Source organism: Microtus ochrogaster, chromosome 1 (assembly GCF_000317375.1).
Source record: "Microtus ochrogaster isolate Prairie Vole_2 chromosome 1, MicOch1.0, whole genome shotgun sequence".
NCBI lineage: Eukaryota > Metazoa > Chordata > Mammalia > Rodentia > Cricetidae > Microtus > Microtus ochrogaster.
Genome location: NC_022009.1, coordinates 59,489,836 through 59,505,144, shown reverse-complemented (window position 1 = coordinate 59,505,144; position 15,309 = coordinate 59,489,836). Strand labels below are relative to the sequence as shown.

Here is a 15,309-nt window from a genome sequence, read left to right as displayed (position 1 = left end):
CATGGTAGTGGGAGGACTCGACATGGTAGTGGGAGGACTAGTCATGGTAGTGGGAGGACTAGTCATGGTAGTTAGGAAGAGGACATGTCATTTCCAGCATTCATATGCATTTTTTGTTGTCTTTGACTTACCTTTGTATATCGAGCTTCACGTTCACATTTCATGTTTTATCTTTGCTTATCAATTTTTCATATGTAACCTCTTGTATTTGGGTATCGTTCCTGTGTATATGTATGCTCACATGTGCACGGATGCACTTGTGTGTACAAGCTCACAGGTACATGTGTGATGTGTGCACGCACATATGGAGTTAAGTCAGAAGTCTTCTGGAACTGTTCTCTGCCTTATGCAGTGTCTCTTAGGCAATGTCTCTCATTTAAATCTAGAGATTACCAATGTGGCCACTCTCACAGCCATTTTGTTTGGGGATCCTGTCTCAAGCTTCCAAGCACCAGAATTAGAAGTAGGCCCCCATGCATACCTGGCATTTATGCGGACACTGACATTGAACTTGCTCCTACATGTGCATAGCAAGAATACTATCCACTGAGCCATCCCCTCAGCTCCATTCCATGTCTTTGTGGAAACTTTAGTTCTAGGGTTTCTAATAAAAACCATTAAATTATTTTAAAAACAATGGAGGGGGGAGTTGTAGGGCATTAGAACTGGAAAGGATTATTTAGGGGCAAGATTGTAAAAGCACAGGAAATAAAAGCAAACATACACAAGCGATTTCACCAAAGCCAAATGGAGACAACAGAACAAGCAAGCAGAAAGGCTTGTCAACTGCCCATCTGAAGGTTTCCATCTAGAATGTGTTGGGAAGAAAAAGCAAACAAAAAACCTCAGGAACAAAAACAAACCCAGTTTAAATCTTGACAACCACCCTTCATCTACACATTTGTCAAAATAGCACACAAATGACCAATGTCATTGGTCATTAGGGAGATGCAGGTCAAAATCAAAATGAGCTATGACCATACTCCAGTAAAAATAGTGTGTATAAAAAATACTCTGAGCTGGGCAGTGGTGGCTCACGCCTTTAATCCCAGCACTAGGGAGGCGGAGGCAGGTGGATCTTTCAAGGCCAGCCTGGTCTACAGAGCAAGAAGAACAAAATAAAACAAAATGTTCTGGGTGTGGAAGAAATAGAACCTTTCATGCTGTTCTCATGAGGTACAGTGGTGTGGCCAGTGTGGAAAACAGTGAGGGAGTTCTCCAAGAGTTAAAAATGGATCTGGCACCACTTAAACCAGCAACATACGCAAAGGAAACAAAATCATTATATCTCAGAGACATCTGCAACCCCACACTTATGGTGACATGACTCACAGGAGCTGTAGAATTGATGGATGGATAAAGAAAATTTGTGTGTAACACAGAACGATGCTATTTATTTGATAAAAAAAACAAGGATTGAGATCCTGTAATTTACAATGGTGAGGACGAAATGGAGTTCATCGTGTTAAGTGACAGAACCAGGCACCAAAAGAGAAGGTCACACAGCCTTACCCACATATGGAATGTAAAGATGTTGGTCGCTTATAAGGTCAGAGTAGACTGTGATTCCCAGAGACTAGGGAAGAAGATGGTCAGTAGTTACAGCATAACTAATTAGATGAACTGAAGTTGGGATGTGACATTGTATAGTGTAGTGACTGTAGATAATGTCATCTGTGCAATTTTTAAATCTAAAAACATGTATTTTTTACTGTTCACACTGTAAGAAAAAGAACAAGTTTTGAAAAGGCTGACATGTTTGCTTTGATTTAGGAATTATCCAGTGTGTACATGGAATGAGACATCACAGGGTGATAAGGATCTAGAACAAAATCTTATGTTTTTATATAGCAGCTAAAAACTTGGTTCAGAGTTTTAAATTCCATCAAGGTTTTGGCTTAAAGCATTGTTTTATCCTAGAAATACAGAAAATAAACAGCCAGACCCCTTCAGCGGCAGCATTGGTTTCCCCAGAGGAACTGCTCTGGAGTAGGATTAGAAAGAGGAGGTAATCTTCATTTTTGTTTTTGTTTTTTCATATTATAAAATAAGGAGAAGGGAAGGCCCCCTTTGTGAAGTCAGCGGAAAGTGCTGGCGTCTACTCTTCTACATCACGGCTCCATGTTCCCACTCTGTGAGTGGACCACAGAAGCAGGCAGGGTCCACACAGCCGCTCACCACTGTTCTGAGTGCTGGAAACACACGGTCCTTCAGTGCACACCTAACTGACCCAGTCCAGCATATTTCACAGGCCAAATTGTGCATCTTCAAAAGGCTGCCATCTAGAGCTAGCCTAATGAAGAATGTGGGTGCCGTTAGTCATTATGCTCCGAGTGTAGCGAAGTAGATAGACAGAAACCCCCTAACCGCTTTGTACCCCATGTATGCTAAGTGATTAGGCATGCGAGATAAATCGGAAGCACTGCCTCAAAGCCCTGGCAGGGACAGCAATCTAGGGACAAGCAGCAGAGGCTGTCCTGTTGACTTAGACTCGGCTGCTAGCTGGGAAATGAAGCAGGGGTCAGCCAGGCAGCAGAGAGTCAAAATGAGTGGGGGAACCAAGTTGTTTTCCCTGCGCTCATTCAGAGCCAGGCCCTGGTTCCATCAGAATAATTGATTTTCCCATAAATGTGTGTCTCTGCTTCATATGGAGCTATATTCCGGAGCCAGTGCAGTGGAGCAGCACAGCCTCTGAGCATTCAGAATGTAGAGAAAAAAAAATAAGGATTTTCATATTATAGAATGGGAGGCCCAGAAGAGCCGTGAGTCCTAACGGGAGATTTCAGACACTGTTCAGAGCTTTGTTGATTTCAACAACTAAGTGCTAGTTTCTATTATTGGTCCATCATATTTATGGCCTCATGTGGGCCTACTAAAATTTAATTATTAATTAGCGGAGTGATTTGTAAAAGAGATAGCAGAGCGCTCAGTTGTAATGGTGTCCTGAAATGGCAGAGACATTAGCCCCCGCAAATTTTGAAACCACATTTGTAACAATCAGATTTCTTTTAGTGCATTTTTTTAATGCCTCTTCCCTAGAGATGCAAAGACAATGTTGCTAGGAGTGAACCTCATGTGAACACAGCAGATTAATATCCAAAGTTGCGAAGTGGTCTTTGAGATGCTAAATTCCTTACAGGACACTTTAATCATTGCTACTACTCCTGACGCAAATGTCTTACATAGAGGAACGCGTACAAGCGTTTAGTATTTTCTCTTAAGAACCTGACTGTTACACACTTCCTGGTGTATAGATTCATATCCTGGTGAGCCATGGCAGGCACATCTGTGTGGTCCACTTTCAGGTGGACACCACTATACCCTACACTTCTGCGAAGTGTCTTATGTTCCCGTTGCCTTCCATAGAAAATGACCCAGATGTTCCCAGAGAGGACAGTGAAAGCACAGCCCTACATCTAAATCTAAAGCTCGGGGACAGGAATGCCGGGTTCAGGCTCCAGCCAAGCTGTCTGTCCCCATACCCTGTTGGAACATTCTTTTTGGAGGTGCTGTCTCCCAATGAGTCTTTATTAACTATAGAGTTTTCTACTACACCTCACCACTGGGCTCTTCTCACAAGGTGCTGATATTCCCCCAAATCTCATGTGTTTTGACTGCGTGTTTAAAAGCTTTGTTATCATCCATGTCTTTTCCAAATGGCAGCCATGTAGCGATCTGGAGCTGAGTGACTTCACTCCGGTCCCCTGTAGATTCAGGGCATTTTAAACTGGGATCTTCCTTGGCTTTGGGGGCTTTTTGCATTTTGCCTCATTTTCTCAGTCATGCATCCCAGAGATGACTTTTGAGTTGAACTTTGGGAACCCTAAGCTGTATGGGCCTGCTATAAGACAAGCAGTCAGCAAGTGATTCCCGAAGGGGTGGATCAACAGGCCGATGTAGTTGGCCTAGCATCTTTCCATAGTCAGTAGCAAGTGCATGAGTATTGTTCAGTGCATTGTGTACTCTAATAACAGCGTATCACAGATGTGTTAATAATCGCTTATTGTATGTGTGTGTATAATATTAATAACGCACATCTAAAATCCTTTCTAGGAATCCACAGGGTGCCAAATGACATTTGGTATTTGTGTTTCTGTTGCTTTTCAATGCCAACAACTTGAAAGGCACCGGCACTCTGTGTGTGACCAAGCGCCATGTGTTTCACCAGAGCAGAGCAGTGACATTTTTAGCTCTTTCAGGACAGAGTAATGTACTGCCGTGTTATTTCTGCCAAGGGAAGGTTTCTCCCTTGACTTAAACAGAGCTCTGAATTCCTAGGGAGTGATGCACAAGGGGGATTCAGGCCCTGCACTCTAAGGGCGTTATCTTTGCGTGAATGATCATGGCACGTGAGCCACAAGGAAACTCGGTGAGGAACCGGGGAAACAGTTGGGCAGTAACAAGTAATAGTTCTCTGGGATCCACAAAGTTGAGCATGCTCCCAGGGGGTCCCTAGTTCCTGAGGACAAGCACAGTGTGGGGTTCACATTCGGGGGGCAGACAGGTAGGCTCAACTCCTTCAGAGGCCACACACCAACAGCCTACTCAGGTCTGTGGTCCATTTGGTTTTATGTGGACGAAGATGTCCACCTCTTTCAGACCTGGATCTCAGACTTGAGCTCACCTCCCAGAGGAAACAGATGACCTCTTCCATACACGGCCACACAGTAGAGTGTGAATGAACTCAAGCACAACCCAGTCCCCTTGCTCAGAAACAAGATCTGTGAGTTTCTGGGCTTTTTTGTTTGTTTGCTTGCTTTGGTTTTTGGTCTGTTGTGTGTGTGTGTGTGTGTGTGTGTGTGTGTGTGTGTGTGTGTGTGTGTGCGCGCGCCTTAGCATTGCTCCAGCCCATCTTCCCTGTCATGCTGATCCCTCTCCTCTAGGAACTAGAGAGAGAAAGAGAGAGAGACTCGGTGTTTTCTCATCTGCAAACTTTAGATTCAAATGGGGCAGGAGGGCCGTTTTGAAGTGTCATGGTTTGTTGTCACTGAATTCTGTTGCAGTGTAAACTCAGATGTGACCCAGATAACTCAGTTGAATGCTGCAATTTGGAGGTTGGTTTTGGGGCACATGGCAATGCACATGCCATTGCTTCAGTGGGGAAGGGAGACCAGGAGTTCAGGAGACACCTGGCCCTCTCTTGTGTTCTCTTTCCTTTTTTGAGAAAATACTCCTGACTGGGATTCCCATTTCTCTTTGTACGCAGAGCTGTATCATTGAAGGTCAAACTGAGGGTCTAACTTGGGTGGGGTAGGTCCTTCTTTCCTGTAAACAGTTACAAGTGGGGACTTTGGGTGCTGTCTAGGCTTTCTGAAGTTGGGAGCTACATGTGTGTGGGAGCCTTCAGTATCACCCCCATAACAAGTAAGGGGTGTGTGACTTTTTTAGGCATTTTTATCAAAGTGTGATTGTATCCAAAAGCAGCCAAAAACCCTAAGGTATTTTTTTTCCTCTCTTTTTTAAATGTTGCCAAAACTGAGTGAAAAAATAGATATTAGAGCCAGGACCTCACTCTCCAAGCTCAGCTTCCCTACAGGGTAAGAACAGACCTGCTAATCCCTGATACCACCCCATTGTTCAGTTCCTAGTCCATCTGCCTTGGAGACCCTCCCATCTCTAGCAAAGTTCCTGGTCACATTCATAGAAATACTCCTAGTGTCTAGAAAGCATGGGAGTCAAAGCCAAGTTGTACTCTAGTCTAACCTGAATAATATCACAGGAGTGGAGAAGTTGGTTTCGGAGCGGCTATTTCAGCAGGCAGGGGTACTTTGTTTCCAGTCTGAGCCGGAATCAAAAGAGCAGCCCAGATGCCTGGCACATGGGACAGGGAACACGTGTGAGCATTTAAATCATGGGGCGCTCACTTTTTTTTTTACTGATGTAATTGTGAAATATGTTCTTTTCGCATTCATAATGAGGGGGCAGAACAGATGGTGAAGGTTTACTTTAAAATAATCTGTCATTAAAATACCCAGGCTTACTGGGAGCTCTTCTCTCACTGGAGTCGGGTCATAGAGAAAGAGTTCAGGGTGAAATTTCCCCCTTCAGCCCTGGCGTGTGGAAAAAGGAAGCACTGATTTCATGGTGGTAAGAGACATGCGAACTGCCCCTGTGATGGTACCTACTAAGATTTCACTCTGAGAGATCTGGCTGTGGTGGAATGTGCCTTAAAAGGAAAACAGAGACGAAACTCTGACAAATAGAAATCCATTTAGCACAATGCATTAAACATTAGTAGCCCTGCACCTTGAAGCCGCAGTTCGTTCCCTACTCTGTAAGGACTAACCTCGTCACTTGATAAACACCGTGAGACGCAGCCTGCTTTGGAGGTTAAGAAACAGTGCCATACACTGTCTACATCACGCCATGTTGGGGGGATATAAATTATAATTACAGGCACTATTATTCCGAGACAGTGTCGCCTCTGACTTCTCCATCCGCACCCCACTCCTGGTTGTCTGCCTCGTAGACTCACTGGGATGCGACAAAGGCCCTGTCTGCATGGCCAGGAACTCTTTCCAGCAATAAGAAAATTGCCTGGAAAAATCTGATCCTTCAGTGTCTTTAAGAGATGTCAATGCCATTTTTACTGTTGGCCTAAGGTTTGCTTCTCTGTCTGCCTTAAGGAAAGCAGCTAGATTCTAGCCTGGCTTTGCCGCAAGTCTTCTGCGGAGGGATGAGTGTTAACGTTTGTGTAGGTTCTTTTTCATCTTACTCCAACCTTAGTTCATAATCAGAAAATTCTACATGGTGGCTAAGAAGATGTAATTAACCCTTTGACCCCGGAATCTTAATTGGCGCCTGTTGAAAACAGTGGGCAGCTAATAACATAATTTTAGAAAGTACCCTGTAGTGACTCAACAGCCCTGTGTAGGAGGACTCCCTCAACTCAAAATTAAAACAAAAATCCACAGAACTTTCAGATTAATCACAGTTGGTTTCCAATACTACTGATTTGCTGTTCCTGCCTCCTCCCAACCTCTTAAAATTGGGACAGTAAAATTAAACCAATATCGATGCTATGCTTCAAACTGATTTAAATCGCGGAGTGCAGCTGGGGAGGAGGCAGCCCTGAGGCAGAAGGGCACAGCTCTGTGTGTAGCAGTCGGCAGTCTTCTTCCCACCCAGCTCACTTCCTGTTTGGTACACTGGAGAAGCAAGACCCTTGCCTTGCTTGAGGGAGGAAGACTTTCTCCCTGTACTGGCTTCCGGGACCTAGCCAGGCCTGCCTGGTGCCCATGTGCAGAATATCAGGACAGTGTTAACACTTCACCTGGAAGGTCAGGCCTGACCAGGTCCTTCTGGTCACTTTGTCAATGGCCAGAATGCCCTCTTTTTCTTAGCAGTATTTTATTTCCCAGTTGGTTTGGGGGAAAATCTACAGAATAAAGGTGGCCTGGTAACTGGTGTAGAGGTAGCTCAGGAACTATCCTGTCAATCCACTCCCCTATTGTCTTCAGCCGCTAATGATCTGATTCTATAATCGGAACAATTTATTGAAAGCCATTAAAGAAGTCACATGTTCCCTCATTATAAATAACTTCAGAAACGCTCTCATTTAGCTTTTCAGTTATCAACGCATACCCTATGAAGAGTATTTCAGTGAGGAGCACTGGGTGGGAAAGCCCAGGGTCAAGGGACTTGCATCTAGTCAGGGCCTCCATGAGGAATCATGGTATGGCAGAAGACAGACAGGCAAGAGAGCCCTGGAGACAGAAGGCATGGAAAGAGAGCCCAGCTCATCCTTGGGGGAAACTGTTCCTGAGATGACTGGCCCATGCCAGCTGGAGTAGCGTCACTGAGGTCATCAGGACAGCACTCCCTTGCCCTAACCATCCTCTGAAGGTCCCTGCACAGTGGGTGCGCTGGAAAATCCTTTCTGTTTCGGGATCCTTGAGGGACATGTTTAAGCCACAGAATCTGAAGGCACAGATGACGTTTTCCCCAGTATTCAAGTAGACCAAACTTTATCGTTGAGATTTGCATGAGTGCATATTTCTGCTCTTATACCTTCATTCCAATTTTCTTTAAAAAGTATGTCTTTAGTGTTTCCCCATACCTTGTTCCAGACACAGGTTCCTAACTTTGCAAAATCTCAGCCCTTGTTAAGATCACTGAGATTTAAACCTTCCTTCCCTTTGCAGATTTCTGCAGCCCATCCTGGCGAAGATGAATAACACAGAGAGAAAGCTAGGAGGATGGGGGAGGGGGAATGCACTTGAAACAGACGATTCCTAATCCAAGTTGAGTTTGTAGCTGAATTCCATGCTGGTGTCTATCATTGACCAAACCAAACAAGAACTTCAGCCCTCCTCCAGGACAGTTAGACAGGAGCTTCTGATAACTTTTTATTCTCCCCGGCTTTTGTTATTTGCTTCTTCTTTCTGTTTTGGCTCCCAGAGGGGCCCAGAAGAAACTCAGTCTCTTCCAGGGCAAGATGGATTGTGGTACATGAGGTTTCAGCACTTACACACCCATAATACACCAACTCTTCTTATTTTCTTTACCAAGATAGGTGCCCAATGTGTGGAAAGTATTCTTTGTTAATTAATTATTAATATTTATACCAATCAAGTAATGATGTAGAAGCATTTCCCTTTTCATTTTATTACTTTCCATCCCTTAACAGAGGAGCTTGCTGATTTAATGGTGCTTACCACAGAACTGCCCCCCCCATAAAGGCATTGTCTCATAAAATCAACATGACCTTATTTTATACATAATGCATCATGGTCAAAATGACGAAGGCATGAAGAACTCTCTGAAATAGACAAGATCTTGTGGTCTTTAGCCCTTTCATTCAACCACGAACTTAGGACTTTTAGTACACATGAAGAAAAAATGGCTTCAATTCACTTTGTTGCTTTATTATTTGTTATCTATATTATTTATTACTATCTCTGTGTTGTATGTATTAACATATTGATTTTTTTTTCTTACAGTCCCTGGATGGCTTCGTATTTGCACTAAATCAAGAAGGAAAATTTTTGTACATTTCCGAAACCGTCTCTATCTACCTAGGCCTCTCACAGGTAAGTTGAACAATTTAGACTCTCAGAGCTGAATAGGAAGGCTCCTTCAGTCCACCATCTTTCCTTCTGCAAGAGATCTTTGGTTTAGCATGCATTATCTAACTTATTCTTTAAGGGCCTCTCCCTGACTCCTCTACGCCAGAGAAGGCTGTCTGTGTTGGGCTTTCGGAATAAACTTGTGCTGGCAAACATGAGCTCCCACCCCACCCCCAAGGAGCATTATTAATTTATCGAGAACAAATGAAGTTTCTTCCATGGTTGTTTTGAACTTTGAAACCCCAGAGCCCAGTAGGAGAGGGACACACTAATAGCACTTCCCTTGTGTCCTATTACTGGATGTTTATGGAGCGCCCCGCGCTATCCTGGGAGCTGACACAATGACAGGAGTCATTTGGAGTCAAGAAATGCTGAAAGACACCATTAAAATGTGTTGCAGGGAGGGTTCCTGCCAGGAAGGAGTCCTCTGCCTTGGCAAAATCGGCCCGATGCTGCAAGACAATTTCATAAAATAAAGCCGCCTTTCATGGCTTACCATTTAATTGCTCACATGTGTTTGTTGGGGGGTAAAAGAAGAGAATGCAGAGGTTTGTAGGGCAAGGGACAGAATCCTTGATTTTCTCTAGAAATACAAACAGTCCGGTTCTCCTGCATTCCGAGTCAGGCTGCGTTCCAGCCTGCCCTGGAATAAGGTCTTCCATCCAGCTAATTACCCAGATGTTTTTGCCATAAAAGTCCCCAGCATCTGGGTATCTGTTCCAGGACAGGTGACTGACCGAGTTTGACCCTCTTCCTGTGGTGGCTGGGAAAAGGATGTGCAGCCTCTGCAGGAAGGTTTCCTGGGTGTATGATGCTCTGCCAAGCTGGATAAGCTACCTCTCCCTCAGCTGCCTCCAGGCTAACAATGGAGATAAGTGTCTCTGGTCTTCTCATAAGCAGGTCCCACCCAAACTCAGAGCTCCTGAAGGTTGGCATGGCTCAAAGGACACAACCAACTTGGCTGGAACCTTCTGACTGTTATGTTAGCAGGTTTACTGGGAGACAGCTAAATCAAGGAAGACATTGGGAAATAATTGAGAGATTTGCTGTTTGAGGAGGGCTGGGGAAGGAGCAGAAACCCTGCCAAATTTGATTATTTGCTGTTGGGGGATGCAATCATGAGCCCTTCCTTGGAGAACATGTGTGCTCTTGACTGGAGTGTGCACAGCAATTTCTTGTGGACTCTGGCAAATCAGGGAGCCAGAAGGACTAATGTTAATGCAGTGTGCCTTCTCTTGCATCTCCCTGAGATATCTCTTTTGTTATAGCCTCTGATAGGTTTGAAGCTTCATCTGAACCTGTCTGGAAACCTCCAGTTCTAATAGGGTGTACCCCTGTATTGTTAACACCAGGGAGGGCTGGGAACCCACTGTTGTGATTTTTCTGAGGCCACCCTCGTGTTTTGCGGGAGTCTCCAGCAGGGTTTAATAAACCCGTGAACAAGAAGGATGAATAATTAGTGGAAGCAGGTAAATGCTAATTAGGGAACCCCTGAAAAGCATCCATTATATGCTAGCTGCAAACACATTTCACAGTCCTGGTTAGCGGTGTAGTCCAAATTCTGTCAAGGCAACTGCATTTTCTGTAATTGAGATGTGTATGTTTGCTTTGCATAACAGATGGCTCTGTATGCGTAGACTGATAGCTAGGAAAATAATAATTGCATTATTCTGGCCAAAAGAATATTAGCGCTTGGGTTTTGGCCATCTCAGGCAGTCCTCCTGCCAGCACAGCATATGCACATATATGGATTGGATTTTCAAGGAAATTGATGCGTCTGGAATAGTGTGGCCATCTGAAATATCATCTGTTCAAGGGAAATTTGGCTTTAACCCTGTGCTGGTTTCCCCGTTCTTTCTCCGCGACTCGGCGGCAACACTGAAGGCACTCTTTTCTGAACATCAGAGAAACAAATAACGGGGCTCTCTAAAGCTGCCATGTAAAGGTGATCCAGGGTCTGGCACCTGCCCGGAGGCCAGCCACTCCTCTCCCTGTGATGGCAGTGTGAGTGGGTACCAGGAGGCAGCCAGCTGACTTCCGGAGGCAGGTCCAAGCTGTGACAGGCATGGCCATCTCCTACAGGTGCTGCAGTGTGGGCCATAGCAGGCATGCCCAGAAAGAGGCTCATAGAGAGATGAACTTTGAAGCAATACGTACCTACAAAGATGGAAAGATGAGGGTATAAATGGGGAAAGGTTTTTTTTTCCCTATCAGCTTACATGGGTTTAGAGCAGAAGTTTAAGGAAAATTCTTGATTGACATTAAAACAACATTGCACGTATTTTAAATGCATAAACCACAGCAGGGAGGCCTCTGCTTAACTCTGGGAAAGTTTTCAAAGCAGCTGAGGTTCTGCATTGGAACAGAATCATAAAGGTCCCTGAGCCATAACCCTCCCCAGGTGTCTTTAGTTCCCCTCTTGCAGAACTGAGGTGCAGGGTACTCAGAGGTGGCACCCAAAGAAAATATGCTCTGTGCATTTGGTCTTCCGGCACACACATCCACAGATGCCCACACACCTGTACAGAAACATTAGAGGCTACCAAATGTCCATAGCCAATGTAGTTAATCTATGAAAGACTAGACAAGGAAAAGGTGTCCTTCCCTTTCCCTGTAGATTTGCTACAGAGTGCGTGGCTCTGTCACAAAGACATCCTCAGGGAAATGGCCATGGGCATGTGAGCATGGCAGTGTCCATGACGACAACATGGTTGCCTCTGTATTTCTAATCTTGTGGTATTCCTGCCTCCCCACCACGTGCTGGCTTTCCAATGGCTGTGCTTCGAAGAGAATTAGGGGTCTCCTTCTGCACATGAGAAAGGCAATGAGAGGGACTTCTGGTGAGCACTGTGGGACAGCCTGGATCCAGACAGCAACGCAGGCTTCCTTCTCTGTTATCTAATATCTGAGCCTTGGAATGTTGACTATTCAATGCAAAGTACTCTTGTAGCTTTGTGATGATGGGACCAGCCTGGGCAATAGGGGTCGCCCACCAGCTCCTTGACCCTGCCAGATGGATAGGTAGGTAGGTAGGTGGATAGACAGATATAGATAGATAGATAGATAGATAGATAGATAGATAGATAGATAGATAGATAGATAGGGTGCTTAGCAGCCAAGGTGTGGTTTGCTTTTTGAGTGACTGTGACCAGGAGACCTCGCCCTGAAGGAGGGGCCCCACCTAGCAATGCTCATTTTGGTTTGCAGAGAGATTAAGTGTTGTGTACCTGGCAATGTATCTAGAGCTGGTGGAGACAGCTCTGCTCCCTGCCATAATGGAATTGGCAGGGCTGAAAATGAAGAAAGAAAACAGAATGGCTTCCCCAATGTCGAACATGTAGCAATGCTACGGAGCCAGCTTTTAGGAAGTTGCTTCCAAAACAGAAGGAGCATTCTCACCAAAGAATCCAAAACATCCCGCGCATGGTAAACAGAAAACATTTCTAGTTGATATCAGCCTTAAAGCTTTGGGAAATATTTATGTGTTGGCTATATCTCCTCTTTCCAAAAAAAATTAAGATAAATGAATACAATAAAAGTAATGGCAAAATAGACTAAGGGAAAAAAGAGAAATAAAACTGGATAATTCTACAGGGAGAGAAAACCACAAATAAATGTTTTAGATGTCCAAAGAGGCGCCTTAATAAAGCTTTTTTAGTTTTAGCTGTGAGCTTCCTGGCAAGCAGAGCAGAGAAGGGAAATACAGTCAGCCATCAACAATAGAAAATATCACTTCTCAAGGAAAGTGGGTTTTTCTGAGATTGAAATCTGGACGTAAATGCCACCTAGGACTCTATAGGCTAACAAAGATTACGGCAAACCCATTCATGCTAACAGCAGAGCTATCCATGGCCAATGCAAGCATAAGAGGCAGAAGACACAGGTCTCAGTGGACCAGGGGATAAAAGTGGACTCACAGCTTCTGAACACCTTCTTACAAATGAGGAAGGAGATGCAGGTGTTGGCCTGGGCAAGCCAAGGGTTTTCCCATTCACCAAATCCTGTGTACCACAAAATAGGGTCTAGAGCAAACTAGAAGTCTGGCAACGAGTGCTTCTTAAGCGTTTGGACATCGCATCCAGCAGCTAAAGGCTCTCCTGCAATAGACTCCAATGACTCCCTTCTTCTCCCCATGCCCCACCCTCCTACATGTCAGCTTCTGGCCATGGCAAGCCAGTCAGAAGGAAGCTCCAGATAGGTACAGATCAGCTTAGGGTAGAGTGGCCATGGGGATGAAACCTGAAAGAGGCGAAGGTGAAAACACATCTGTGATTTTTTGTATGTTTACCATAAACTCCTTTCCCCGTCCTGCCATTCATCTCCGTATTCTAGATCCCTCGGTGTTTGTTGTATAGAATGGCAAATAAAATTATAGCTACAGCACACAAGTACAAGGTCAAATAAATGACAGAGCTCAGTCTATTTGTGCAGCTATTCTGAAAGGGAACCATGGTGCCAAGTGTGGTTTATTTGAATAATAAAGAAGAATTAGATTCCCCTGATAACTTGGCTGAGGGCCAATAAATCACTGGAGGTTAAAGAGGCTGCAACTGCCACGCTTTTCTCTTGCTTTTCCAAGGCGCGAGCCTAAGCTCTGCCCATGTGCAAATTGAGTTGGGGTTAGTGTGTGGTTAACTCTCCTTGGGCTCCCATGTTTCTGAGATATATATATAGCTTACCTCCCCCCACACACACACACATGCTTTCTTTAGAATGTTTACTTTTGTTTGGCATCAGCATATTCTAGAGAGTGGAATGTAAAGACTGGAAAAGTAGACTGATTTCAACCCAGCCCAGGGCTCACAAGGGTAGAATACAAGCGTTTGCAGTTTTACAATTGGTGTTCTAAATCCATGCAGTGCAGGGATGACTGGTCCTCCTTATGTGCAAATATAGCTTATATATGTGCAAATATAGCTTTATATCTTCCTTTTAAAACTCTTCCAAGCGGGACTACCCTAGTTTAAAGAGGAAAAAAAAGTAGTAAAATATACTGTTTTTGCAGCCTGGTACCTCCTCTCCCGCCACCAGGATGTCTGCATTCTCCTGCACGAACCATAGAAAGTTCATCACTTGTGCATGTAACAAAGAAAAATGCCCCTTTGAACGTGAGAGCGCTGAGGGTTTGGAGACTATTGAGCAAATATAAGTATCAAAATAATTCAGAAACAGTACAAGGCGCAGTGGCACATTATCAATTTACAGCATTTAAATTGATAAATGCTCACTGATGACGGCCTACAAGGGCACTTTGAAAAGCAAAGAGCGACCTGGAGAAGAAATTGATTTCGCCCCCCCGAAAATGACTGCATGATGCATCATTTGACCGCATGCTGTCCAAGTGCTTGACAGAGATAATCTCGCCAATCCCACGGGTGACCTTATCCTTCGCACGGGGGCAACTTTGTCTGCGTTCTGACTTTGTGTATGTCAAGGTTCCTCCCGGCAGGATCCTTGGGGGGGAAAAGTTCCTCTGTTCGATCCAGATATTGAACCGCTAGCTCTCCCCTTTCCCTTCCACCCCACCCTCCCAAGTAGGCAAGCACGCCTCTTTCTTTTCTCTGTAATTCTGCTCAGCTGGCAGAGCCTGCAGCCAGCCAGGGCTGTGCATCTCTGAGACTGTGGCTGGCTCGTCGCTCCTGTACTTCTTCAGTGATCGTGGCAAGGATCTTTTTTATCAGGTGCAGCCCATAGATTCCCTGATGTTGGGGAACACACACCGTCTGAAGCCAAATGGAAGATGCTAACCCTTTACAGACAGGGCATTTTTATCCCCTCCCTTCTGCAATTGTAACATGAGCCTGTGTTAATTGGCAATGTTATTCAGTGATTGCGGGTGTGGGTTTTATGGCCTGTAAGGGTGCAGTCAGTACAACTGAGGTACCATGTCCCTGAGAGCCTTTGCCTTTGCCTCCCAGTGGCAGTCTCTGGGCAGAGATTTTAGTAAGTGGTGGGGTTCCCACAGCACCCCTCATATCTGGAAAGCGTTTTCGTCCCTGAAAAGAACAGTTGACAATTCCTTCGCCTTCATTTCCTCTGTTGACACACATGGACGCCTGCATATCTGTGTTTATCAACGATCTTCCTGCCACCCAGCTTGTGGCTGATAATTACAATTCCTGATTAGCCTTTTCTTGAAAGCATCAAATCCCCTGCCTGGCTCGGCCCCCCGAAGCTCCAGTCCTCACTGCCCCTGACACCCTCGGTCCACCATCCTCAACCCCTTTTACCTCCGCCTTTC

General features: G+C 44.9%; 1 protein-coding gene across 4 annotated transcripts in view; it reads left to right on the top strand.

Moving 5' to 3' along the window:
- Npas3 (neuronal PAS domain protein 3) overlaps positions 1–15,309 on the top strand; it is an 817,920-nt gene that overhangs the window by 578,930 nt on the left and 223,681 nt on the right. For all 4 annotated transcript variants that reach the window (XM_026781883.1, XM_013347258.2, XM_026781890.1 and 1 more), the window contains one exon: positions 8,943–9,032. In XM_026781883.1, coding sequence (XP_026637684.1) covers positions 8,943–9,032 — 90 coding nt within the window. The remainder of the gene's footprint in view (positions 1–8,942; positions 9,033–15,309) is intronic.